Source organism: Larus michahellis, chromosome 2, assembly GCF_964199755.1.
Source record: "Larus michahellis chromosome 2, bLarMic1.1, whole genome shotgun sequence".
NCBI classification, from domain to species: Eukaryota; Metazoa; Chordata; class Aves; order Charadriiformes; family Laridae; genus Larus; species Larus michahellis.
Window position 1 is genome coordinate 53,181,707 of NC_133897.1, and position 27,889 is coordinate 53,209,595.

The 27,889-nt window shown below is 37.5% G+C and overlaps 2 protein-coding genes across 3 annotated transcripts in view; one reads left to right on the top strand and one right to left on the bottom strand.

Annotated features, from left to right (window-relative positions):
- The window catches only part of AOAH (acyloxyacyl hydrolase), a 116,741-nt gene extending 93,341 nt beyond the window's left edge, over nt 1–23,400 (top strand). For both annotated transcript variants that reach the window (XM_074575438.1, XM_074575439.1), the window contains exon 23: nt 22,413–23,400. The gene's annotated coding sequence lies outside the window, so the exon portion shown is untranslated. The remainder of the gene's footprint in view (nt 1–22,412) is intronic.
- Nucleotides 1–27,889, bottom strand: ANLN (anillin, actin binding protein). The gene is made up of 24 exons (XM_074575430.1): nt 27,765–27,889; nt 22,977–23,136; nt 22,307–22,591; nt 21,515–21,861; nt 20,582–20,804; nt 19,435–19,628; nt 19,193–19,300; nt 18,610–18,730; nt 17,592–17,708; nt 16,800–17,026; nt 16,018–16,169; nt 15,559–15,706; nt 14,789–14,924; nt 14,291–14,473; nt 13,685–13,811; nt 12,711–12,759; nt 12,575–12,631; nt 11,594–11,632; nt 11,216–11,237; nt 9,685–9,797; nt 5,106–5,192; nt 3,453–3,560; nt 1,254–1,426; nt 1–846 (listed from the first exon to the last, which is right to left on the bottom strand). Exons 1-24 carry the CDS (start codon nt 27,780–27,782, stop codon nt 723–725), a joined length of 3,318 nt encoding a protein of 1,105 aa, XP_074431531.1. The 5' UTR covers nt 27,783–27,889; the 3' UTR covers nt 1–722.

Below are 27,889 nucleotides of genomic sequence, written 5' to 3' on the forward strand. Positions count from 1 at the left end.
AATATAGCAGTCCTAACAAAAATATTCGAGACCTGCCATTTCTATCAAAGTGCAATATACTGCATACATAATTCCACACTTGTAAAACACATAGGATACATGTCATGCACTTATTCATACCAGTTTCTATGAGAAATTGCAAAAGGAGTACGCATATATTGTGCATGTCTTTTGTTCTGACCACAAGGACACTGTGCAAGCAAGAAATCCCTATATTGCATGTTGTAGAATAAGATTTACTAGTAACTTCTGTGCCTGATTATTACAAAAAAACCCAACAAACCCTCCGATATTAAATCTTGTGTTTCAGCACCATCCTTGTTAAAGAAGTCTGAGCTATTGTTTCTTCCAGGAAGCTGAGTTACCTAGTAAGCTTGTTTTTTCACTAGCTTGCCCCCCCCCTTCCTGCCCTGAAGTGTGATTTCCTGCAATAATTTAGTTGTTTAAAGAGAATGGACTTATCTAAAAAAGACTTCCAAAAAAGGAGTTACTTAAATATTTAGCACATTTAGAAACAGCAAATTGCTTCCTACACCATACTCAAAAGCTAGGAAGTAAAAACGTTTTAAAATTCTTAAAATGAAATAAAAATACTGCATAAAGTTAAATACTCTCAAATTTAAAGCATAAGCGACCCAGAGGACTTCCTACATTTTCATTTAAGCTCTTCTTTTTGTGCGGGTTTTTGCATACAAATTTTCTTCGTATTTCCCTTCCAGAGTTTAAAGCTTTCCGATAGGTTTGTAGCAGGCATCAGGCTGCCACATGCGAAGGTCAACAAGGACTTGGTTGAGCTTTTGCATCCAAAGGTTACGCTCTTCTTTAGTATCAGCGGACAGCCAGTTCCTAAAAGGCAAAGAACCCCATGGATTAGATAAACCTGTCTCCGCCTCTACTTAGTTATTCTGAAAAATGTCAAGCTTCTCATCCACGGAAGCCCAAATAGCAGGGGAAAAAGCAAAGTCAAATATTCCACAGTCCTGCTACCAAGCTAGCTACCTGGCATTTCTGCTTCTGGAAAAGTCGAGTTCTTTGTCCTCAGAAGACTGAAATGGGACAGCAAGACAAAAAAGGACTAAAAGCAAACTAAACAGTTCAAGTGTCATCCCGAAGTCTTAGCATTTAAGTGAGCTTTGCATTGATATGTCAAAGTTATAAAGCTCCTATGTTATTAAAACTATCACTTGAGGCAAAACACCCCTCCCACACAAATCCCATATCCTCCCACAGCCTTCATGATTTTATCTACTCACTTTGTAACACAGAGTGTGTCTCTGCATTGGCTGACAAGAGTCTCTCTGTCATCTTCCCTCTGAGGACGGACAGTTATTAGTTCAAAAGTGTTGGGACGGGCACAGAACTCCCTGTTGGCAGGTTCAATCTGACGATTAGTGCAGTTCGCCAAGTTTATTCGGCCCAAAGGATGCTGAAAGTGAAGTTAGTTCATCAGTCAAGAATACGGCAATCAAGAGTAATTCTGAACAACATGTGCTTTGACAATTTTTGCCACATTAAGGGATGCCCCCATCCTCCACAAACCAATTACTCCATACAGAAAGAAGGATTCCACTTTTTGCATTTAAGAGGCATAGCTGAAGCAAGATAATATAGGCAATGGAACATGCCCTGCTCAGCCATGTACAATACAGCTAACAAATCGATCCCTTACCAAAGGTTTAGGCTCTAGAAAGATACATCCCCCCTTTTATTTATTACTTTAAAAAAAAAAGGTTTTAACTCTCAAATTCAAGAGAACTTCATAATAAAATTCTAACAGAGCATAAACCCTGCCACCACTATAGAAAACAAGTACTTTAGGGATGCTTGCATCAGTCTTGTCAAAGCCTATAAAAGCATACAGATTAATCTTCAAACGTGCAGCTGAGGCATCTAAGTGCCATATCCAGCTGCTTTAGGTCCCTCTATAGTCAACAGCTAGACCCCCTCAAAGAGCATTTCAAATTTCAAGGCAGTTATCTCTTTCTGCTGGCTATAGGCTCAGTTGTATGACTACAGTTAGTTACAGACCTTGGCTCCGATTCTTCACACCTACAGAATACCTCATCAGGGAAACATCACTGCTGCACCTGGCTTGGAGAGGAGTTTGCTATTTATTGGGCATGTTCACTATATTATTCCATAGATAGTTAAAATAATCCCAGTTACAGGAAAAAGGATAGCTCCATTTCCAGGAACATTAAGAAACAGGTTGCATGTTGGTGATATAGGTACAGCCACGGGAAGTTTATTTAAAAAAAATAATCCACGATTTAAAGCAATCATTGCCCAATACTGATATTTCTGAGCTACATCTATAGCTACATCTATCTCTGCATGATAGAACAGATATAGCAGGGGTAAGGGGAAGGATTTAATAAGGACAGAGTTTAATATTCCTGTATCTGATAGTATATCAAAGGAACATAGCTGACCCTTTCTCAGGATGAGAGTGAAACAAGTCTAGAAGATTTTCAAGAACAGAATCTGGAAAACAAACCAAAGTTTCTTTCTTGCAGACAGAAGCAGAATAGGAACATTTTTCTTGCTTAACTCAATTTTTTTTGCCTATCTTCTATTACAGTAGGCAGAGATTTTTCCCTCTTTCCTGGCAGGGAAAGAAAGTACATTGATATATTTTGGCAATGTCAACTATCAGCATATGGTCTTCCTCTGTTAGCAGGGAAGAAACTAAACTCAGGCATCTGGATTGGCATAGAAGACCCAGAAGGACCAGAGTTTGCCACAGAGTTTGGGAAAGAAAGCTTTCTGCCAACAAACAAGCAAGTGTTTAATGGTAAATTGCTTAAGTGAGTCAGAAAAACCCTCTTGAAAACAGCCTTTAAAAGGACCTGGAAATATTTCGGTATGCACTGCAAGAATAGGCTGAGGAGACAAGGTTCACCTCAGTGACAGATGAACCTCCAATTTGTCTCATTAGCCAGACAATAACTTAGGTTTCCGTGAGAATCGTTTAAAAAGCACCAGTTTCAGCTATGGTGTGGATCTGCAAGCACACAATGACCACAAATAAGATGGTCCATAATTATAGGTATGCTTCTGCAATATAGAAGGATTGTCCACTCTAATTCTTTACCATATTAAGTATTAAAGTCAACTAGGTACAGTCTGCTTATGTAGATGTACAGTCTGATCAATTTCAATTAAATAATTAGTCATTTGACAAGCACAACGGAAAGCCTTAAGACTAAAGGAGAAATTAAATATGGATCTTCCTCCACTTTTCCCCTTTCCCACCAGATTAAGTGGTCAGTTTCTACGTTTGCCCTGGTTTGTGTGCCCCTCCATTCCCCAAGGAAACTTTGAGCTTGAATCTCATGCTTTAAATGTACTTACCTGTTTTTAAGACTAAACGTTACTGTCATTAGAAATGACCAGCTAGTTGTGCAGGGTACTACAGAACTTTAGCCTTGAACTTTGTAAAACACCATTACCTTTCGTTTTTCATCATCTGGGTATGTCCAGTAAGATATACAATTTCCAGACAGCACACACCAGCGCCTATGCCACGCTCCAAATCCACTAACATCTTCGAACATAGTCTTAAAAAAAAACATTTAAGAAATGGGGTAACATTACACCTTGACCTTTGCCTGTACTCAACTATTTTTTCTAACAGAATAGTTTTGCAAGTACAATCCTTCATAGAAGTGTAAGAGAAAGAAAAATATAGACTGGGAGAGACTTCTATTAGTACAGTATATTTATTTTCCAAATATCACAGAAAATGGGCTTATGCTATCATTCGCAGGTTTATAACATTTTGCTCAAAATGCACCTATCACTGCTATTTCAAATTACCAGATTTCCACATTGACAGTGGCAAGCATGCCCAATACTTTAAGATAATGGAGGGTTACTTATAGCAGGTACAGGACAAATGGTTCACAAAGCATGTATTAGTATCGCATAATTGATTATGATTAGGTATTTAAGTCATCTTTGACTTAGAATTCAGGATTACAAAACATTTGGCTACTCTGCAGGCCACACTCAGGAGTCCAGTCAGTTCAAAAGAAATTAGAAATTGATTTTTAAATGTTTGTGTTGGCAGTTATTTTACTGGATGCAGTATTATGTCGATTTCAAGCCCCATTTCCTTAGTACTGGAACAGAAAGTTTAGTATCTGCCTTCTATTCCTGATCCCTCTTGAACCTGTACAGAACTTTTTTTCTAATTAAATTGTGTTGTGTTTTTCAATCTTCACAATTCAGATTATAGTCTTTAATGGTGCAGGGAGTTTCCAGACTCTTACTATGAAAAAATTTAATATGCATGTACACCATTCTTCAGGTTTTACATATTGTATAGTAGAAGTAAACAAGGACATTCTTAAATTAGTACACAAAAACATGGGATAGCAAATACCATAAGCATGTGACATGGTTGCATCTAATGAAACCTGTTCAACTTCAATTAAGGAAAAGGAGACAGAAAGAACTGCTTCAGAAGAGTCTAAAGACATTCCGATTTCCGAAAACACTAAAATAACAGCAAATGTTAGTGTTTTGCTGAAGTATTTTCCTAGCACATTCACTGCCATCTGCTGGACATAATTCTCAACAGCTCCACCTATTAGGGCCAAGTATCAACTGCCTTTTCCAAGTCCAGTATTTCAGACAGAACTGCTCAGGATGTTTCTCAAAAAAATACTGTCACTTCCTGATAAATCAAAGTCTGTGCATACAGTGGAAAAAAATAATAAATATATCTCTTTTGCTAGGGAGATTTTGTTTTTACGAGACAAAAAAAAATTCCAAGATGTCCTGTAAAAGTTTCTGGCATAAAAATTGGAATCTCATCTCACAGATTATAAGAAGAGAAGGTTAACTGAAGTTCAGAAAAACAGATGAACAGTGTTTAGAAGAAAAAGATATATAAACTCCTAAAAGGTAGCTTTAATTTTAGACATGTTTAGAAGATAAACTAGGAAAGTTCTGAGGTCTGGTTCAGGGCAGGGAGGCGGCAAAAAGTCAACCCAGTTTTAAGCTTCACAATCACTGCAAATACACATGAAATTACAAAAGTGACTACATTGATCAGGACCTGTAATTTCCAAGGAAGAAATTTGAAGTGAATGCCTTACCAAGAACCCTTTTTCCTCTACAGAAGAGTCCACTTGGCATTTTATCTTTAGATATATATGACCTTCCAAAGGAGACAAAAAGGGAACCTGCAAAAAGTAAAACAATTAGTCATTTAATTTTGACACCTCCCAACTCTACAAGTTCAATCAAGCCACCTGCACCAGGATGTTAGCACTGTCCTGTTGTTAGGATCTTCAGCCAGAAAGAAGCAGTCAGTCTCAAGCAAGACAGTAATAATCACTTTTTGTTTCAAGTTCATTTAGAAGCTTTTCAAGACTTATTTGCATATTAGTTTGCTCAGTACATATGCGCAAACATGCTTCTGTCTAGAAAAACAGGCACTCCAAGCATGGTTAAAAACAACACGAGGCACCAGTCCGCATCCTGCAAGCTTGTGCTTAAGTTCGACATTAAGCTCTTTGGAAAATATCAAAGTGGGCTTAAACAGGATTGGCACTTGGATTCCATAAGCATTTTTGGCAGATACTGGTGTAGTAGTGCCTACTCAGATAAATATTTGTATAGAAGAACCTAGAAGGGGAAAAAGTAATGAAAGCAGTTGTTCTCAACTGGCATTCAAGATGTTGAGACCTGTGTTAAGTCATTCCTAACAAACGAGGTTCCAAGCCACATCTTCTACTAGTGAAAAAAAAAAAAAGAAAAAAAGCAGCTTAACTACCATATCAAAGGTTGGTTAAACATTTCAAAGAGTTTTGAGGAGGAGCAAGCAACAATGCCTGCCTTTGGACAGCACCCCACTACATTGAGTGCTATCAAGAGATCACATCCCTTCTTCCTCCTCCCCCCCCAGAAGCTGAGACAAATTGCTAATTCGATAAGCAAATGATGGTCTGCAGGGCATTCTACATACTATATTTTGCTGCTAATCTGAATAAGCAATACTGTAAGAATCTTGAAAAAATAATCAGAAACATCAGTGCTTTGTCTTACTAGAAAAACTAGAAAGGTTGATGGTGCTGCTCAAATACAGAGAAAGAACCATTTGCCAGGGAATAGGCACGTGTACACAATAATGAAGTAGCTTTTAGAGCATTGGAATCAATGTCAATCAAACAGAATTAAATTTTGCTAGTAGTTACAATGAACAAAAAGTAACCCTCAGTAGTTAAAAGTGCACATCTGTAGGCCTCAGTGAACCCTGCAGAACACCAAAATAGATGTTATGGTTAGAAACTGATTGCCTTTGAATTGTAGGCATATTGCAGCTTCCTCACAGACACATGATATAAATGTGCACAAGCAGGTGATCAAATCATTTTTACATGTTACATCTACTTAAGACAGCATGCATGGCTTGCTCATGTACTTGGCCCTACAGTACAGCAAAATTTTTAGCACCATGTGGGAGTCTGCATGACCATTTGGGAAGCAAAAATAGTAAACTGTTTGCACATAACAGAAATAAGTTGAATTAGTCCTGGATTTTTATCAGCGAAGACAACTATAACCCTACATGCTACACCAGGGAATGTTTGCTTATATCCTACAAAACCACAGTAAAAACCACATCTGAATGAGGGCCTCAAGGAAGTTTAGCCAATTCCCTACTTCAAGTTCGTAGTTTTTGCATTCTTTTCTAATTTATTTAAGGACAGAAGAATCTACTTCATGGATTATGAAGTTTACCAGCGAAGAGCTGTGTGACAGTAAAGCAAAAAGGCTGTATAACAAATGGAATGTATCTGTTATGCAGAGCCTACAGCACCATTACTAATTACTAATACAGGTCTCAGAACACCCTCCCATACACATGAGAAAATATTACATTCCAGACAACAAGAGGCAAGTGAGGTAGAAGTGGTGGAAAGCAATTTGTTGAACATCCAGCTAGAGGAAGAGAAAACTAAAGCCCACGACTAGGCTAGCTTGCATTCTGGTGTGGTCATTCAGGTATGTACCATAAGAAGACAACTTACTGCCACAGAAGATTATCTGTAAAGATACTCAAGATAAATGTCAAGAATTTGCAAAAAATTGGTTTCTTAAGAGACTTTTGATTACAAATAGGAGATGATAGGTACTAGAATTATCATCTGCTTAATTTTGAGATAAAACATATGTAAAGTCATCTAAAACACTTTCTTCTGATGGATCTGAGGTAACTATTAACTAAATAAAACTATTTTCAGAGATTAAAGACCAATTACTTCTTTTAAGCATATCAATTTACATAATTGCTAAAGCAAAAAATGTACACACGAAGCAAAATATTTTAATTGTACATTTGTGTACATATAAGAACCTCACATTTTTATGTGTTTAGTAGTTTCAAAGCTTTAGTTCTTTATGATTGCTTTTCACTTAAAAAACAAAGGTCTTGATAAGTCTTGACAGAACAAGGTCTCGATAGAATAAGAAACAAGATATTTAGTTCCTGAGTGATTTAAACCTTTTTCAGGGGCAAAAAGTTGAGTTAAACCAACATTTAGGCCACCAGTCATTTTTCCCTGGTCCTCTATCAGCAGAGTAGCTGTTTCTATGTTCTGTGCAGTTCATCAGGAAATTGGCTCAAATTTCCTAACAAGCAACCTTCAAGAGACACTTCAATTTGTTTTGAAGTAAGAAAACCTCTCCTCTAGTAATCTAGGAAGACAACAGACACATGCTATTTAAGGAAAAACCCTAGGTGGCTTAAATAACTTTGAGTTCTATCAGCATGCTTATTACTGTAAGAAACAGGGAGGAAAATTCTGCAAGTCTTAAAGGCTCTTAACATCTTATGTTCTGTTAGTAAGTCTTCATAAATATTTTCTTAGAGGAATTAAAAAAAACACCATCAAAACTGCAAGAAGGCCAGACAGACGTGAGCAACATGCACTAGGAAGCAGTTTCCTATTTTAGATTATGAATTAATGGATCATAGCAACCTTGTCCTGGAACATATAGCCCAACAGTTCTTTTTCCTCCCCTTCAAAATTTATCTAGGGAAAAAAGAAACATGCTCAATGTGATTAGTATAAAGTTAATGTTTATAAACAAAGGACACAGTTATATATTAGTACATTTTGGTCCTTTCTACACTGAATTTTAACAGTGCATATAAAAGGGAGGAACGAAACAAAAATCCCAATGTGGCAGCAGTTTATTCTGTATTAGAAATGCATATAAGCAAGTTAAAAAGCAGCTGTTTGGTACAGCCACAGGCCAAGTCAAAACTGAAGCTTCACAGAGGTGCTAATTTAACGAAAAAAGAAAGTTATCCAACAAAAAGGAGAATTCTTATCATAACTGTTGAAATTTGCACCTGGAAACAATTAACTAAGTGATGGTTTCCCTGGAATTCTATTCAAACCTTGTGCTACAGTTTTCTAGTCCAGTCCAGTGTTCCTGTACTAAGAGTAAACCAAAAAGTTCAGACTCAAATTGCTGAATATAATGCAAAAGCTGATTCCCATAACTCCAAGAACAAGGGAGTTCCAATAACCAAGCCATACACAAAATAAGATAGGTACACACAGTTCTGCTTAAGATGAACATTTATGATGAAGAAGCAAAGTTGGTACTTCTGAAGTTCACACAGTCAGTAACAGCAGTGTAATTCCACTGTTCAGTTCTGCAAACTATTCCAGTAAAGGAGTCTGCTTCTATTCTCAAAAAACGGAACTTATAAAAAACAAATTGAGATTATTGCGATATTTTGGTTTTTATCTTGTACATAAACACAACCAATACTTGTTATCTCATCTCAAGCTAGAATTGCAATACTACTATCATCCCAATAAAACTTAATTAGCCAAGAAGAAAATTTATTCTTATGCTGCTGTTTGGATAAAGCTGTAATTTAGTACTACCATAAGCTGTAGTAACTTTTGAATTAATTTAAGTAAGCTTAGAATAGGTACTGGCATAAACAACTATTAAAATAGGTTTCAGGTACGACATATTACCAGTTTGGAGATTACAGTGAATGTAAGAATGTGTTTTTTAATTTCTAATGGTAAGAGCCAATAAACATATTCTGTTTAGACAAAGAACTAATGGTATCAAACTCAATAGCAGTGCTCTTTCAAAAAATAGTTTTCTTCTACAAATTTAATTGGGATATGAAAAGAAACTCATACTCCTAACTATATTCAAACAGCAATTTTTAAGTCAATTAAATACAGAAAATTTAAAATACTTCATTGTCATTAAAACACACTTAATGTCTTATTTAGTGATAACTGCAAGACTAAGGGCAACAAAGAATATGAAGACCACGTACAGAGATGCCAACTGCATACATTATTTTTTTGTCAGTGAAAACAAATCAGTAAACAAATGCCTTCATTATCTTTGCATAACCATACCTTAGATTGAGCTACAGAAAAGAACGAACATCTGGCATAATATGCTAAGTCTTTTTCTGTTGTATCTCAAAATTACATTTCAGTCTTATGACATTAAATATGAGTAACAACAATTATACATTTTATATATAAATGTAAATAACATATGTAAACCTATGTTTCATTCCTGGGATGGTAATTTCACCTGAAAACAGTAAACCCAGACTCATCTTTGTTTTTCTAGTAGTATGCAATTGCCTTTAGATTAGTAACCAGTCATTTCCATTACCTTGTCCAGTGCAAATTTGGCATTTCCTACAGAAGACAGCGATAGCTTGTGGGATCCAACAAGGATAAAATTAGTGGTGCGTACAGCATTGGGGCCACCTGGACTGGCCATGGCTGTGGAGAGAAAAGTTAAAGCCAAGTCATAACACACCACACTATCTTAAAAAGGCTTTATTTGTACTACTGTGTGCATGCCCTTCTCAGTACTCCAGGAGCAGCATTCTTTGCAGTGTAGCCCAGCAGCACGTTCAGAAAGGATCTTGGTGCCCACCGTTCCTCCTCAGTAGAGCTTTTCTTTCAGAAAGAAGTTTTGAAATATTCACAAAGATGATGACAAAGCATTCTAAGATGTCTCAGGGGGACCAAGAGCACTCTAGGGCACACTACAAAGGACATATGCCCTGCAGTAGGAGCTTGACTTTCAAATCTCTTTACTTTTTCTTAAGTGACAGGCTGCATTCTTCCAGAATTTGTATGCCTGTGCTCCTTTTCGCACTTTTATCAATAGAAATATGCACTATAGCTCTGGCACAGGAATTTGACTAATGGAGGCAGCGTGTAAACATTCCACGGATAGTTCATGAGCTCCTTATTGCTGCAATTTGCACTAAAGCTAGCTCAAGCATCTCATACTGTAGTTAGACAAGTGTATAACACATTTTTATGTTAGAAAAACACTCAGAGATGCTGTTCCTCTCCCCCAAAAGTCAGAAGTATATAAGGGGAACTGGAAGTATATTAGGGGACTGGAACACCTCTCTTATGAAGAAAGGCTGAGGGATTTGGGTCTCTTTGGTCTGGAAAAAAGACGGCTGAGGGGGGATCTTATTAACACTTATAAATACTTAAAGGGTGGGTGTCAGGAGGATGGGGCCAGGCTCTTCTCAGTGGTGCCCGGGGACAGGACAAGAGGTAATGGGCACAAACTTGAGCATAGGAAGTTCCACCTAAACATGAGGAGGAACTTCTTTCCTTTGAGGGTGGCAGAGCACTGGAACAGGCTGCCCAGAGAGGTGGTGGAGTCTCCATCTCTGGAGACATTCAAAACCCGCCTGGACGCATTCCTGTGCAACCTGCTCTAGGTGACCCTGCTGTGGCAGGGGCGTTGGACTAGATGATCTCCAGAGGTCCCTTCCAACCCTATGATTCTATAAATATGTTATAAACACTACATACAAGCAATACTTCAGAATCTGTTTGTATTTTCAATTTTGCTGTATATTACTTTGTTGACATCAGACTCTAGTTTAAAATCTTAAAATTTGTTTGAGTTCATCTTTTCAGGAAAGGAAGGTAAACCACAGGCATTTGATACCAGATACTAATTTTGATTTTGTGAAGAGATCTTCCATTTAATGTAATGGTAACTTGGATATAAACACAGGGACAGTTTCTGGGCTGGCAAACTGAAATAATTCTATGTTTATTACTCCCAAATTATCATCTGTTAAAAGTATTATTTGTTGATATACTGCTTTAGACAGCAAGCGTAGATTATTCATTTTGGCTTAAGATGTTTAGATTTTACTTACCTGGAGTAAGAAGTGTGCTTTTCTAGAGAGAGAGAGAGAGAAATAAAAGCTTAGTGGAAAAGTAATTTCTGACAATTTCTACAGAAGACTGAACTAGCTTAGAAAGAAACTAGATCTGAAGTACTTTAAGCCAAACAGAAACAACTTGAAAAGAAAGTCCAAATAAGTGTATAGTCACTACATATTTTCAGCATTACATATTTAGAGCTGTCATTTATTTCTTGAGCTAAAGAATTTGGCAGAAAGCTGGATAGTTTATGGAGTTGCAAGTATGGGACACAAAGTGTTTACTATGGGCGCGGCCTTATTCAGTGTGAGAATATGGCCTTTGAAAGTCATCATAACCAGATCTTGTTACAATATTACATTCATACTTACAGAGGTAATAGATGTTAATAATCTCTTTGGAGTAATAACCTACAAAAGAATATAAGAAGATAAATGCATTTCCTGCTGAATTTGTCCACCACATTGGCATGAAAATTAGAAAGTGAAGTTACTGAAGGCTTATCTAAATAAATTTTGAATGGATACTAGTTGTAATGAGTAAATCTGCTTTGTCCAAATGTAACATATTTCAGTGGAAGGAATACTACATATCAAAGAAATATTTACTGCAGAAAAGTTTATGTATGCATTAGCTTGGGATGGACAGCATGCATTTGAAAAAACAAACAATAGACATTTTTCCTTCGTGTAACATGGCTTCCCCCCCCCCCCCCCCCCCCGCAAAAAAAAACCAACCCCAAAACAACCAAACCCCAAATAACAAAAAAACACTCCTTCAGGAAGCCACTGGTTTGTTTTGGGTCACAAAGCCTTAATAAAGCACAAACACTTGAAATGTGCACCCTGTCCAAGCTGAAGTGTTTATGTCCAAGGAGTTAATAACAAAGTTTGCTTTAAAAAAAATAAGCATCTAGTGCTTTTACTTAACACTGGGAAGAAAAGTGTTGCAGTTGATCAATAGAACCTTTAAGAAAAATCAAACTGCAGGGTAGGGCATATTGACTGGTGTAGTTTAAGTAAAGTGGAGAATGAGGTCACTAAATCACTATCAGAGGCACCACACATAATAAATAAAAGTTTGCAAAGCATAGCATTTTGCAGAACTAGTAGGACTTCTTGTCCTTCCCCTCTGATAGATTTCAGACTCAACCAAGTGCTGCAGGTCCAATCTACTAATAGCTGCAGGACTCCATTACCCATCTGTCATTGCAGATGTTCCAAGAAAGAACAAGACGACTAAAAGCAAGCAACAGATTGTCTAAGACTATTAGTCAGTTCTCCCTGAACACTGCAGTCTTCCTAGTGTACCTTCTGTTGACATAGAAATACTGATTTTGATGTTTCATTTACCTTGGATTTATTTGCCTTTTTCCTTTTATCAGTGCTTGTAACTTCTTTTCTCTGCACCTGTAAGGCAAGAAGGTATTAAGAAAGTATAACACATCATTCTCCCTTACACATCCTCTTAACAGGAACTGATACATACCAAACTGTAAACTTCTATATTTATTTCAAAGTCATTTGACACATCGTGCCTAAAAGGGAGGAAAAAAAAATTAGACTGAAGCAAAAAGTGTTTGGGTTTTGTTGGCTTTTTTTTTTTTTAAGTTTCTCTTTAGTTCTCCCCTCCTTACACTCCTTAAAACTGTCCAGGGAGCGGCTAGGTTCTATGCAAGAGAAGCTTAACCACAGTGATGACTAATAGTTAATACCTTATTAGTAGTAAGTCATAGTTTGTCACTGCAGGCCAATAGGACTGTTTGAGATCCTTTCACATCTACAGCAGTACTTTTCAGTGCAAGCAGCACTGCTGTTTTTAAGACTTGAGCGTCTTACTATTTCAAGATACTTTCTAGAACTCCAAGAAGAAAAGTGGAGGGATGACAAGAGGCAGATAGATCGCATCTACTGTTTCTCAGATTGCACCCTTCAGTCCACTGCTGGCACACATTTCTAGAAACAGAGACTGGGTTTTTTGAGTAAATAGCTTTAAGTGAAAATTCCAGTTGGGTTGCACTTTAAAAAGGGGGTTTGCTTATTTATATTGGAAGAATTTTGCTAACAAACAGCCATTTGAACTCACAACACTTTTAGCTAACATATGAGAATTGAAGATTTAGTTTTAAGAATACTATTTTTTTCAGATACTAAAACCAAATAGCTATATAAAATGTTAGTTGCTGCAAAAGAGAAAACACACATCAATTCCAATCCATCTGTCATTGCAGGTGTTCCAGGAAAGAACAAAAGAAGAAAAAGCAAGACATAAATTAGTTGATGGGTGATAGAATAAGTCTAGATAGCTCTTTTGAGAGAAGTCCATCCCAGCTATTTCTTGAAGCAGGAAATACTCATACCACAAGATCTCACCATATTTGTTTGCAGAATATGCCATTCTTATACGAAGATTTTAAACATCAGAGCTGAAAATGGTTGCAAAACTGTTTCTTTAATACTTACATAGTAAATGTCGTACTGAAAGTAAGAGCATCTCCATTCAGGGAGCTTGCAGTACTTGCTAATGGAGTTGCAACCATGTTTTCTGCTCCAGATCTCAATATTATTACATAGTAGTAATTTGCTGCTTCTGTAAATACATATCAGATGGTTTTATTTGCCAGAGGTGTCCAAGTATCTAAAAACCCTCAAGTACTGCATTGCCATTAAATACATCTGTTTCACACTACTTAAACACTTGGTTACAGTCAAGATTTGCTTATAAACTTACTCTTAAAACAAGCCTTTTTCCTATTGTGTCCACTAGTAAGACTGTTTCCACAGGATTCACATCTGCATTACTGCCTGGGGCCCCTCAGGCCAAACCTACACTACCCAGTGCGTGAGAGGGCAGAGGAAGAACTTTCAGGCAGATACAGCTGTTAATCTTATTTCCTTATACTCTGTCGTTATGCTCTAGGCCTGCCAGCTTAACTATACGTCAGCTTTCTCTACTGCCCGTTCTCATGCTTTTTTCTATCCTATGAAGGACCTGGTTATCCAGGCAACTCATTTTCCTAACTTTTCACATAACGGGAAAAAAAGGAAGCTTTTAGTTGCTAGTTTTACCTGGCTTTTGAACTGTACCACATACAAAGTCTGCTTTTAGAGGTAGACGCATTTCTGAAATGGAGACAGATCCCCTGGATGGCGCAAATTCAGTGGACGTAGAAGCAGCTTTGTTTCTTTTACTATGAGGTCCCTCACTCTTCAGTTTATTCAGTTCTTCCAATAAAGCAGTTCTTTTCTCAGCTGCATAGAGAAATTAATTATAGTTGTAACAGAGGAAAGAGCAGTACTGAACAATATTTTTTTTGCCATAAGTATACAAAATGTAACAGAATGTTAATCTTCCAGAACAGTAGGAATATTAGGGACAAGAAAGATATCAAACCCATCCTCTTGCCTACAGAAAAGCTGAGACAGAACAGATATTATCCTCTCCTGTATTCCAGATGAACTACAAATAAGCAGCAACAAGGTAGCACAATAAACGTATTGCCAGAGTTCATAAATTCTTCACAAAGCGTTCATGACAAAGAATTAAACTTTAGTCTCAAAACCTACTTGCAAGGAGAAGAAGTCTCTCTGCCTCTGCTTCTTCTTGTGACCCTTTTCCATGTTCCTCATCAAAACAGCAGTTCAGAGCTTGACTGGCTTGATGAATCACTGTCTGCTGCATGTTGATCTCATTATTCAGCTCCTAGAGTAAATAAATAGTAAAAATAATTAGCAAGAAGAGAGAGATTTAGTGTTACATTCAAACATGGAACTCTTGAGATTAGCATTTTTTGGGACTATGCTTCAGAGAAATCAGACCATTTAGATAGTAAACTACAAAAATCTTGCAGTTTACAGTTACTTCTGCAAAAGAAGATTGTGGCACAACTTTTTTTCCCCTTAGAGGTAATTTAAATATGGTGGGGCATGAATTACTTCAATGTTTGTATGCTCCATATCCAGTCAGCAGGGGAAGCAGCAGTTAACCATAAATTCAGCAGTGTAGGTGAACAAGGCAGCAGTAAAGATCAGAATATTGCCTACTGAAAGTATGTGTTTGTTAATCTTGCCTAATTCAAAGGCAGCAACAAGATATAGATTCCTCTTCTCAAAATGATGGCTTGTTCTCTCCAAGACTTACTCTGTAGCATGATCCTTTTAAGAGATGCATTAGCTGTCCAAATTATGCAGTATCGTGCCCTACCATTAGATATTTGTGCTGAACAACATAGTTTTGCAGTTCTAAGCAGTATGTTAGCGTTCTGGACATTCACAGGGGAAATTAAGTGCAGAAATAGTAAATTAGAAAAAGGATTTTTAAGAAGTATATTGGATACCTGCATTTTCTTTTTGATATTGACTTGATCAGATGGGCCATTCTTTTTCATTTCTAGTTTGGAAGCAACATCTTCTTTGCGAACAATGATTTGCTTTATTGAAGGACGATCGGTTTCTTTAAATCTTTGAGATCTATACGCATCAACGCTTTTAAAAGAGGAAACTCCATTAAATGTTTCAGATATGTGCCAAGCTTTTTGTTTTTAAATATACATACATACGTATCAGGTATTGATGTTTTCCAACTTGCCTAAATGGCTTTAAAAAAAAGCATTCTATCAGCTCATTTGAAGCTTAAGCAATATAAAGACTACACAGAGACAATCTTTATTAAAGGCTGAGATCTGGGAAAAACTTTGTTTGTAGTTTAGGCAGCGTGCTTCATTAGAGAAGCTTAAAAAGTCAGTGTCTTAATTTGCACACTTACAGACTCAAGTGTGGTTTTCTGTGTTTATTACCTATATAGAAGGTTGCGATCTTCTGACATAGAGCCAATGCTGTCACCAGATTCTGCCCTGGGGACTTTAGTCCTTTGGAACTTTTCAGACTTCAGACTTACATCACTGTTACTGCTACCTTCACCTGTTGACTTACAAGGAGAAACAAAGGCCTGGGGAGGAAAAGGTTATGTTACCTTTTTTTATATAAACACATATATATCAATATATATCGAGAGAGATATATATGAAGGTAATATAACCTTCTTTTATATAAGAGATATCTGTCTGCATTAATCATTATGTGTTTTCTCTCACCTTTACTTGTTTTGCATGTAAACAGTAAATTTGGAGGCAGTTTAATACTACTTAACAGATATTTTATAAATATTTCTTAGGACACGGAGCAAGCTAATTAATTATTTATTTTAAAGACACCAACAGATCATTGAACTCAAGGAGATTTCACCCTTAGTTTCCAAACCATACAGATATAATTACTTCTCTTCAGATTTTCATCAGTAACCACTTCACTGAATGCATGTATACCACTGGAAGTCCAACACAAGTAATAGTTGTATATACTCAAGCTTGATTTAGCAGAAGTAAAACCATATGTTAACCATCCAATATGCTATACTATTTTCAGAGGAAAATAGCTTTACCTTTTTATGCTATAAATGTAATTCGTAACTTTGCTATTTGCCCAGGTATCACAATACAACAAAACATCACTGTTCACAAGCAAATTGTACATCTCTGTGTGATAAAGAATCCCTTCCCCACCTCCAAAGAAGTCTCACCTCTGGACCAACAGATTCCACTAGAGGGGTTAACAGAGACATTGATGAAATATTCAGTGATTCTTCCTGCTCATCCTCATCACTTTCACCTTCCAGGCTCATGCTCATTTCTTTCTTCAGCTTTTCTATGTCTGGACCATCCTCTTGAAGAACTTCAAAAATTTCATTTATCACTTTTGAGCTATTCATCTCGTCATCCACACTCATTTCGACTTCATATATTTCATCTGAAGGGTGATGTTTTAAAAATATTAGTAGCATCAAGACTAAACTCTTCATTCTCATTAAATGAGCAAAGAGTTATTAACAGATAAGCCAACTATTTTTGCTTTTCAAGTACACTTGATTGAAAAGCACTTATTATAGTCAGGCATACAGAACGCTAAAGTATACTTCCATCCTTATTTTAACATACTATTTCTACATATACTGCATAATCGATACAGAGAAGGAACAAAAAGATGCATTTGTTAAACAAGTGTCAATTTTTTAGTTCAAACGGGTCTGAAATTTAACTGCAAGTCCCATAGTAGAGCAGTCATTTCTGTCCTTTCCCAATAAACTTTTAATATCAGCATTTTAATATTCCTTGAAGACTTGAATGACAAGAGAGAAGGGTTATGATAAAAGAAGCTTCCTGATTTGTTTTATATAAACCTCATTACAAAACACAAGTGAGTGTCAGCAGATGTATGGTGAATTCATTGTTCAGACTTCAATGACATTAACACTCTGCTGGACAAGTGGCAACAGACAGCTAAGTGCATTAATATACATCTACTCAGTACAAACCTTTTGGTTTCTCAGCAAGTTGCTCAAGTTTTGAAACAGACATTGCTTTTACAGGGCTCTCTGCCTCAGTCATCTTCAGAGGGCTGGGTTTATCAGTCTCTTCACATTTAGGAGCACCTGAGTAGTTTATAAAAAAAGGTTGGTGAAAATTACATCTAGCCTTTGACTTTATTATTATTTTTTTTAGTTTTTGAATTTTGGAAGTTTGATAATGTATCTGACAATTTACGAAAAGCCCGCTAGGTGAGGTATTCCAATTAGCTTGCTGCCAAAAACAGAGCATTAGAATACATACCCTCTCCAACCTGTACAGCTAGACTTCTATCTTATAATCAGAAAACTGGTAGCACAACAAACAATGCTAAAACCATAATAGAGTGCAGCCATTCAAGAGCAAAAAGGGAAAATTTAGAAAACAAACAAAAAAGCCATCACACCCAAGCCCAACCCAAGCGCGGGCTATCATTCCATTTTTTCTAGAAGCACATTTAATAGCCTGTTTGCCTGTAACATCTATAAGAAATGTTAAGCAAGTTCACTCTTTTTTCAGAGAACTGGAGGCTCTTCCACTCACTAAGTGCCAGAAAGGATGTCACAAGCATCTCGGAGTTCTTTTCAGATCCCCTACTATAAGAATTAATATCATAAGGGGATACAGACAAGGGAAGAGTTCCCTCCCATTAGATTATTGTGGAAATTTGGATACTCAGGTACAGAGTACAGATTAAATCTAGAACTGATCATCCTCATTCACACTCCCTACACTTAACATGCATGAAAGTATGAAACATATGTAAACCCACTGAGAAATGAAAAGGCAGCCTTGCCCCTCAAGTAGTATAGCAGTACAGAGTATTATTATTATACAAGAGGATTTTGAGAAATCAGTAACCAAATAAAAGGTCCGGTTCTACACATCAGTGCTATGTAAGTCAGTGCTACTAGCCTCTTTATCTGCTCATGAATGTCAAGGGCAGTGCTTCAGTATTAGCCACAGGGGAACAGCAAAGATTCTTACCCGAAGACTCCACACTGGGAGACTTTGCCGGCCTGTCACCTGCTGATGTGTCTTCTACTGACCCACAAGCAGTGGCATCTGAACTAGGAAGATGTTTTGGACTAGCCTGAGATTGTCTTTCCTGGGAAAAATAAAAACATGGTACATTCAGGAGGTAATGTTCAAAGTGACTAAAAAAACAAAACTTCCAGAAAGAAACACATTTTAACACCTGCTAGGAAAAAAGAGGTTGCCTATCCAATATCAAGGCGGATCCTATTTATGTAAGAAATTCAGCTAAAGTACTAAATACTAAATTGAGTGTTTGTGTGAAGAGCTTTATTTTTTAAAGTTATAAATATAAACCCCACACACTTATCATCAAAATAAATAAATATATTGGCTCAAGGCAATATCACTTGTTTCCTTAACTGATTCTGCAGGAGGAAAAAATCTTGACAAGCAGTCTTGCACAGCCTGGGCATTCACAAAACATAGGGGTTTTTTTATCTTTTATTTACATTTGCACATCTGTCCTGTGTTCAGAATGTGTTAAAGCAATTCACAGACTATCATCTTTTGATACATGGAGATAACATATTACCATTTTAGCTTCTGGAAGTTTTCTCTTTGAACTTTCACTTTTCTCCGCACTCCACAGATTTCCCCTATCAAACCGGCCACGAAGGCATGCAAGTTCTCGTTCACGTTCCTAGGCAAATAAAGGGGAACGAAGGAAAAGCTGACAGCTTTAGTGTCAAAACATTTCAAATTCCTCAAGTAGGTGCAGAACACTAAGAATCTTCCCCAAGCCTTTAGGCAAGCTATTAATGTAGCAAGTCATACCTGCTTAAGCTGAAGTGCTAAACTGGCAGTAGAGGAATTTTCATTCTGTTTGAGAAGCCTTTCCTGGATTGTCCTTGTATTTGGGGTAACAATGGGTGTTCTGCACCCTGGAGTATTTGTAGCAGGACTCCGTGTACTACGCTCTTGACAGCGCTCCCCAAAACGTTCCAGGAAGGGCTTAATTCCCGATCCCCCTGCAAGAACAATTGTTTTACCTTGAAAGAAACTCTCAATAACACAGAAGGAAATCACTGCAGTTTTGCATCCTACTGAAGGTTCTCAATGAAGCAATTAAGCTGCCTCCTTTACAGCTCTTACTCTGTTATACTTTATACAAATTAAACCTGAAGTGCAAATCACCACAGTAACAGGTCACTGAAGATAATAAAGCAGCAAATCAGAGCAAATAAATGTCCTCCTCTAACTAAAGTCCACATGTGATCCACCAGTTATTTAACCTGGTTTGCTTTTTCAACACTTCCTCTACAACCAGCCTCACCTCCATCCTTCATGTAAATGAGCTTTCTAGTGTACATAAGGTAGATACATTGTTTGGCATCCACCCTACTTTATTGAGCTTAGCTTTTATTGTCAGCATATCTAGAGACACACACTTGCTCTACTGGCCATCATTTCAAAGAGTTCAAGCTGTTGGTCCAGGTTTCTGACCCAACAAGCAGTTGAATTTAAAACTGGGCATGATCACTTGTTTTGACATCAATGCTACCACTGAAGAGACACTAATGCAAAGTTAGAGCATCTGCATGGCATTTAGCTTTGATTTCTTCTAAGGTATGCAGACATTTTACCTTATATCAATTGGATACACATAGTATACAACAATTTGAAAGCAACTTTGAGTAGTCTCAATTAACCGATGTTAGCAGGATACGTTTTTACATAGAGAGAAAGGTTAGATTGATTTTTCTCTGAAGAATTAGTAAAACCACGTCCAAGAAAATACCCTTGCAAATATGTAAGCTGTAGAATTTATGATAATTATCACAGAATCTTCAGGACTTTACTCAACTTACAGCAGGAAATAGGCATCATCTGATATGTCACCATAAATTCTTAACTGTTATTTTCAACACAGGACACAAGCGTAATTTGAATGAACATTTATTGAAGCTGGAAAACAGCTTACCTGGTGTTGTGGGTTTACCCTTAGGTTCAAGTTGCACATGTGTTCCTTTGACAGGCTCTTCTTTGGACTGAACTGGTTGAGGCAAAGTTGATTTTGCTGTTTGTGTACGCTTTTCGGTCTTCTGAGGGCTGCGGGGATTCTCTGTTAGCGGTTGTCGTACTTCAGATTCTTTAGAACAGGGAACAGTGACTCTTGAGGACTGCGTTAAAAAATTGTTTGGCTCCTTAACAAGGGAAAAAAGGAATAACATGAAGATGAGACTGTACCTTCTTATTCTCTCAAAAGGAAAAAGAATTAAAGCATTCTGCATGGCATACTATAACGTAACACACCTATTCCATCAACATTAGAAAGAGTTGAGAACAAGTGTTACAAGTTTTTGCAATTTTTTTTAATCCAGTATTTCAAATTTTTCAGCATTTGATTCCAGGTGCTTTTGCCAGCTATTTTAGGTATTTTCCCACATTTCCCTAAACAAGACTGCACATGGCAGATATTATCATTCCATAAATGGCATAAATTGAACAATAGGTATCTGGTGCTACTAATTTCAGCATTCTGATTGATTTTTCATACAGCAATAATATTTAAATTTTAAAGTCAATCATCTATATGAAGTTACACAGTGAAACCCAGTAAGAAGCCCTCTTCTGATCATCAAAAGAGGGGCAATCAATTACTTTGACATCAACTTTCACAAGACTTAGAAGTACACTCATCCTCAAGTCTCAATAAAAAGCAATTCTAAGCTGTTTCAGGTCTGTTATTAAAAAAAAAGGGCATGTGAGATTGCAATAAAGCAAAAGTTGTAAGTAGACTAAGATTCTTCACACCAAATCTTTAAATTCAGATTAAACAGTTATGAGTTAACACTTCCCCCCCCCCCCCAATACTCAAAACAATTTTTAATCAGCAACTAAATCAGACACTCACCGCTATCTTTGAGTTTGCTGGTTTATTAATAGAAGCCTCAACAAGCCTTTGAGAACAGGATGCAGCTTCCTGCTTTACACTGCTACTATTGATTCTAGCAGATGCTCCACTTGTAGTGGACAATTTGGATAAACAAGTAGTGCCAGGCTGTTCTTGTGCATTGTTTTGCTTTGCAGATGGATGACTTAGGTCATCTTCCCAGGAACCAATTGTAGCAGCAAGGTTAGCTAAACGGCCTCTTCTCCCAATAGGGGTGTCACTTGTCAGGGCATTAGATGTCTGCTTAGGTGGAGAAACAGGCAAGTCTTTTGACTGGAGGGGAGACAGAGGAACACATTCAGAGGGATCTGTAAAAAAAAACAACACAGTTATTTTGCTAAGAAAATATATTGAGATATACTTGCATCTTTTGCATTTTGCTATATATTGAGTTTATTAAGTTAGGTGTTCTTGCCAGCAACAGAACCAAGCTACTAGCTCTGAAGGCATTGACACTAATCAAGCTAAATTAAAGCTCACTGCAAAGCCAACACATTTTTAACCAAGCAGTTTAGTAGTTTTATGCCACTGTTGTGATGATCAATGCATCACACTAGTAGGGAAAAAAAAATAAATTGTATAATATTGAGCTGTAGTCAACAGTTGCATTATTTTAGGCCTTCTACACTGATGTCTAAGATTTCTTTATGAAAACCTTAGCATTCACGCATACAAAATTATCTTCTGCTAGCAAACATCATCATCAATACAAACACTGCAAAACACTAGTACTGCTTAATGAGTGAAACATACCCTCACTATCCCAGCAGCGTCGCTGCTCTGCCAATTTCTGCATACGTGTTTTGACTGAACAGGCTGCAGGAGTTTCTGACTCTGTGTTTGTTTTTCCTTTCTCAAGAGGCTGAACCAGTGAAGCCCTGTTAGAAGCAGTTACGTGCAACTCTGAAGTCATCTCAGGATAATGATGGTTTGTGGAACTTGAAGGAACTGGCTGTATGTTCTCCGAACTGGAAGCTTGAATCTCCATATTGTCAGGGCAGAGCCTCTTTGATGGTGATGGCTTTGTACCAGGTTTCACTGTACAGGTTAGAGTATTCAAGCAAATTAGTATTCAAACAATCTAAAAATATTTTCAGAGAGAGTACAAAACTGTAATGCAAATAAAGTTATGATTTATTAATACCCTGACAAGCCTACCAAAAAACTGCCCTTCCCAAATTCTACCAAGCACAAGGCACTATCTTTGGCATTATACAATTCTTTTTAAATAGCTTACTAATTACTTGGAGCATCTGCTCTCAGGTTAAGTTAAACATTAGCCATATTCAGTCCAGTGGTCAGGTAACTGCACCCATCGCTGTTTAGTTTAAGACAAACACTAAGGGTTTTCACTTGTCCTTAGGAAAAAAGGAGATGGGACTTGTATCAAAAGACAATCTTTATTAAACTTGTTGCAAAATACCTTCTTCGCCAGGAATAGGTGCCTGGTTACAGTTACCAGTTTCTAACAAAGGCTCTCTGACCCTCTTGGTCTGCATTGTGGGTCTCGCTCCCATCTTGGGCCGCTCAGCCATTTTCTTTTGCAGGTTCTCTCGCCTGGCACGGGTTCTTTCAAGGAGTTTCTGAGTAGTGAATAAATTGTGGGTTACTATACATTGCAGTAAGTGTGTTAACTAGTAATAGCCTAAGTTAAAAATGTTTGAATTGTATATAACATATACTAAGATTCACAATACCAGAAATCTGTAGTGACAATGCAGCTCTCGGATGTTGCTAATTGATCTACTGTAATGCAACTCGATAGAAATATTTAAAGTCTGGTTTTCTGACAGGCTATCCCCTCCTGACAGCCAAACAAATAAAACATATTTTCTACACTGCCAACTACATGTTGTCAACCTCCTTTTTCTCACTGTGATAGCCCCTGATCTCCACACTTTGATTTCACCATTGCAATACCCACAACTTCTCCCATTTTCAACAAGTAACTATTAGATAAAAGGTAGCTCACACTGTAGCACGTTCCAAGCTACCTTTTTGCTATCTGGCTGGTCAGTACATGTTTACAGGTTATCCAAAGTTCTTTGGCCTACCAGACAACAGCTGCAGCATTTTCTCCACAGAGAAAGTGGTTTGGGCCTTTTCACCTAGCCACAAACTTTCACGAAAATTGTAGAAGCAGTTAAATTTTAGGCACCTACTCTTTTCTTAAGAAGAGGCGAAGCTAGCCAGTAGGTTCCAAAGTTACAGTCATTAAATCAACTAATATCTCCCATTAGCTTAGCTTTAACCAGGCTAAAGAGACAAAAGCAATGGCAAAATTAAAAAGAAAAAAGGCTTCTATAAAGCCTGAGATAGTCAAAAATATTTGAAAGTAACAAATCACCACATGACAGTCTTGAACGGTCAAGTCTTGCTAGTAAGGTTTTTTTTTTGGCATGTTGCTAAAGCATATGATCAAGTCACCTGATTAACCCTTTAACAAAATAAACAACACTGAAGTGGTTGCCAAATGGTCATAAAAGAAAATCAACAAATTAAATGCATGGCTGTTAATATTAGAAACAAAATGTTGGTGTGACATCTTTTAAATCAAAAGGTGAATTTCTCATCCGCAGGCTTAAATTTTAGGAACAACAGACTAATGTTATAACTAGTTGTCTTAACGAATAGGCTATTTATCACAATATGTCTGTATACAGAAGAACATATAAAGAGATACCAATTAAGCTACCCAACAACATTCTCTTTCATTCCTTATCTATTGGAAATTTGAGTACTATGATTATATTCCGTACAAAATAGATGTTTTAGTAAGTGTTCCACACTAGTAGAAAGTGTTTCCTTATAGCATCCAAGTTTGAAATAGGTTGTTTTTGTTGTGGGTTTTTATTGTTGGTTTTCTTTTTTAATATTGCATTCATAAATCATCACTCAGTTTGATCACACCTAAAGCATACTTAATTACTCTTTTGATCTAGGTTTTAAGGCACTTTGAGACAAGAAATTGTGTGATTGAACTAATGGCCTTTAAAGGGAAGCATATAAACTGCACTTGTTTGGTGGCACATAAATTATTGTGAGAACTGTGCCAGCCATTATCTGTTGCATAGCAATCAAATACACATTTCACATTTTTAACTGTCTAAGGCTGAAGTCTTAAACAATGTTCCATTGTAGGACAACACAAGACAAATGGAATGTTGATCTCAACAGCTTTTTGTGAAAGCAAAAATCAGCTTCTCTAACTTCCAAACTTCCAAAGAGGTAGATTTTGGCGGTGGGGGAAAAGACAAACGAAATTCCAGGAGTGCCTTTCAATGCAAGTTCTATGCTAGCTGTGTCCACATGTCAAGTTTCCTTACGTCAGCTTCCAAAAGGCAGAGCTACAAAGTGCAGGTAATACCCACACAAATAAAATCTTCAAGGCTATATAAATGAACTGTCCTTCTTGCACAAAGTTGATTATATCTCCCACAACAGTGTTCCTACAGTTCTATTCAAACACAGTCACATTCCTTTCTGTTTTGTTAGTTCAGTAAAATGGAGTTTCAGTCGTTACAAATAGGATGTCACTTCCCAAGAATGCATGCCTCTGTTGTTGAGCTCCAGCTCCTATTGGCTTTTTGTATCTCAAGTTTTCCATGCAACTGCTCTAATTCAAACTCTGCTATTACACATGATGAGTAAGCCAGTCACCAGAACTTGAGACTTACTTTTCAAGTTCATCAACAGGGTATTTGCCACAAGTACGATCTCCAAGAGTTCTGATGACAGTGAAAGTTTCAAAGTAGGACATACCAATTTTATTATATCCAGGAATCTGAGAACTACTAAGTCACAGTTAGATGGTCATGGTTTGCAATGCAATAGCACCTTTAAAAAAAAAAAATAATCCGAAAAGGCCTTCCCACTTTAAATGCTTTTAAAAAAAAGTATGTTTTAAAGTACATATTTAGCAGCATTAGAGATGATGCTTAGGTCCATATGTGATTACAAGAATTTGTTCCAACTACCCTGTTTTACTAGCAGAATGCAACAAAGGGAACAAATTTATCCATGACATTGAAGGAACATAAGCAAGGAACAAATTTCAGATATGCAAATTTTCCTCTTTGGTCATCCTCCATGCTAGGAAACCATACTTTGCTCTATGAATGTTAGTAAGTACTTTAAAATACAAAATAACCTAGACTATTTCTAATATTCTGTAGTACCAAAGAAAGTCTTTTGTGCAAGAAAGGTGAACTATACAATCAGCTATAAACTGAAAGTCACAACCTGTATGTTCATTGCAATCCTAAAAAAGTATCCACTGCACCGTCTCCTCAGTGTGTTCTGTACTAATAATTTCATTGAGATTTAGAAGCTTATTAATTTTTTCCTTGTAGGATTAATCAAGCCAAACATTAAATTCAGAACTGTCTGATTTGAAAGCATTCCACTGAATCTTATATCAAGATTTATTTGAGCTTAAATTCAGCGAGACCAGGACAATGTTTGTTACCATAAAGTGATCAGCAAATATTGAATTAACAGCATGCTTTGTCCAATTCAGGCTCCAATTACACTGCTTTACATAATCAACACTTACAATGCCTCACCAGGTCCCTGCAAGTAACAGAGCATGGTAGTTTGTAGACAAAGATTAACTGAAAATAGTTAAGATAAGGAAAGGTTACAATTAAAAAAAAAAACCAAACCAACAACAAAACAGAACATAAATACTTCACAGTAGGTGGTAAAAAGCTTCCTTTTTAGAAAAATTATTTGAGGAAATTTATTAAAGTTCAATACTAATACAGGCCAGAGCTTTACACAACAATGGAATATCCTCCACAGCATAAACATTCTTGGTAACCAACATTTTAGGCATTCTGCAATACTAGCCAACATTTGAATGAAGTTTACTCTGAGGAGTGGCCTCACAGTTGGTCACAGCTTTTCAAAGCCAGTTATCTACAAGAAGGGCGTGTTGAGGTTGGAATATCTCCCAGCATGCAAAACCATTTTAAACTTGATTCAGTAGTCTGCACTTAAAGTTTATTTAAGACTAGTTGGATCATGTCGCTCACTACCAATTAAGGAAGAAGGGATGTAGATGTTTATACTTAGCAAGCTTTTACATGAGAGTAGGGTAAATCTGCTTTGGCATAACACATTTAGAAAATATGTTCAGATCAATACCTTATGTTCAGCTTTGTAAATCAGATCTGCGCAGTCACCTTTTTTGGGCAGTCAATTTATTTAAGTATGTCAGTTTGAGAAACAGGTTGTTTTCAAAGGGAGGAGAGATTATTTCACCAATGTATTTGATTCGGATTTTTTTTTTAAATAAGTTTAGGTTTTTGCTTAGATGGGCTGTGGATTGAAGGCCATTTTTACATACACATTTCTCAAAGCATTCACAAGACAGCTGCACAGCTTTACATCTGTCACACATAAAATCAGAATACAGTACAACATCTTTAAGAAATTTCCAACCTTCATAAAGGTTCAAGCCAGTCAATTCCACCCATTCTGTTACAGTTTTGCCTTTGTAAAACTCAAGCAGACACAGGCAAATCCACCTCAACAACTTCCTTTTCTTTTAAAAAAAGAGGAACGAACTGTCCTTGCCAATGAAAGAGACCGATCACAGGCAGCAATAATGTCACATAGAATGCATTTTTAATCAGATGGTCGTTTCTTTGGGCATACTTCATGCTTGGCCTTTAGGTATGGCAGGCACGATGTGTGTCAAAACCACTCCCATTAGGTCTCAGCCGAAAATCTTGTCTGCCAGTCGCACGTGAAAGGCAAACACTAAAGCGCTAGGAAATTCAACCAACTATCAGCCTGGTTTAGAAGAGGTCCTCTCCTTCGCAAACCCTTGCACGAATAACCTCTGTCCTCTCCTGGAAAAGACCTGACACGTCACAGGTAGCTGGGCGACTACGATGTTGGAGGTACGAGCAAAACGAGGGGGCAGAGAGAGCTGGTAAGGAGAGCTGTCTCCCCGTTGCAGAGAAGGAGGCTCTCTACAAGCCCACGAATTCCCAGAATAATGTGACGCGGGGTGCTGACGGGCCTTAGCCAAGACTGGGAGAAACTACTCCGCCACAAGGAGCAGCTCCCCTGCGGCCTCCGACCGGCCCTTACCACCCTCTGTCCCTGCGGCCCCCACCACTAACAAGCCCCGGGCGTGGCCCCCTCCCTTCCACAGCTCACGACGACTCGGGGAGGGGGCCTACCCACGCCGTGCCCTCACCTCAGTGAACGGGTCCATCGCTACTGCTGCCGCTGCCCGCGCTGCGCCCGCTCCCTCAGACAGAACGGCCGAACCGCCGCCCCAACCGCTCCTCAGATTTGAATTTCAGCGCCCGCCTCAACTGC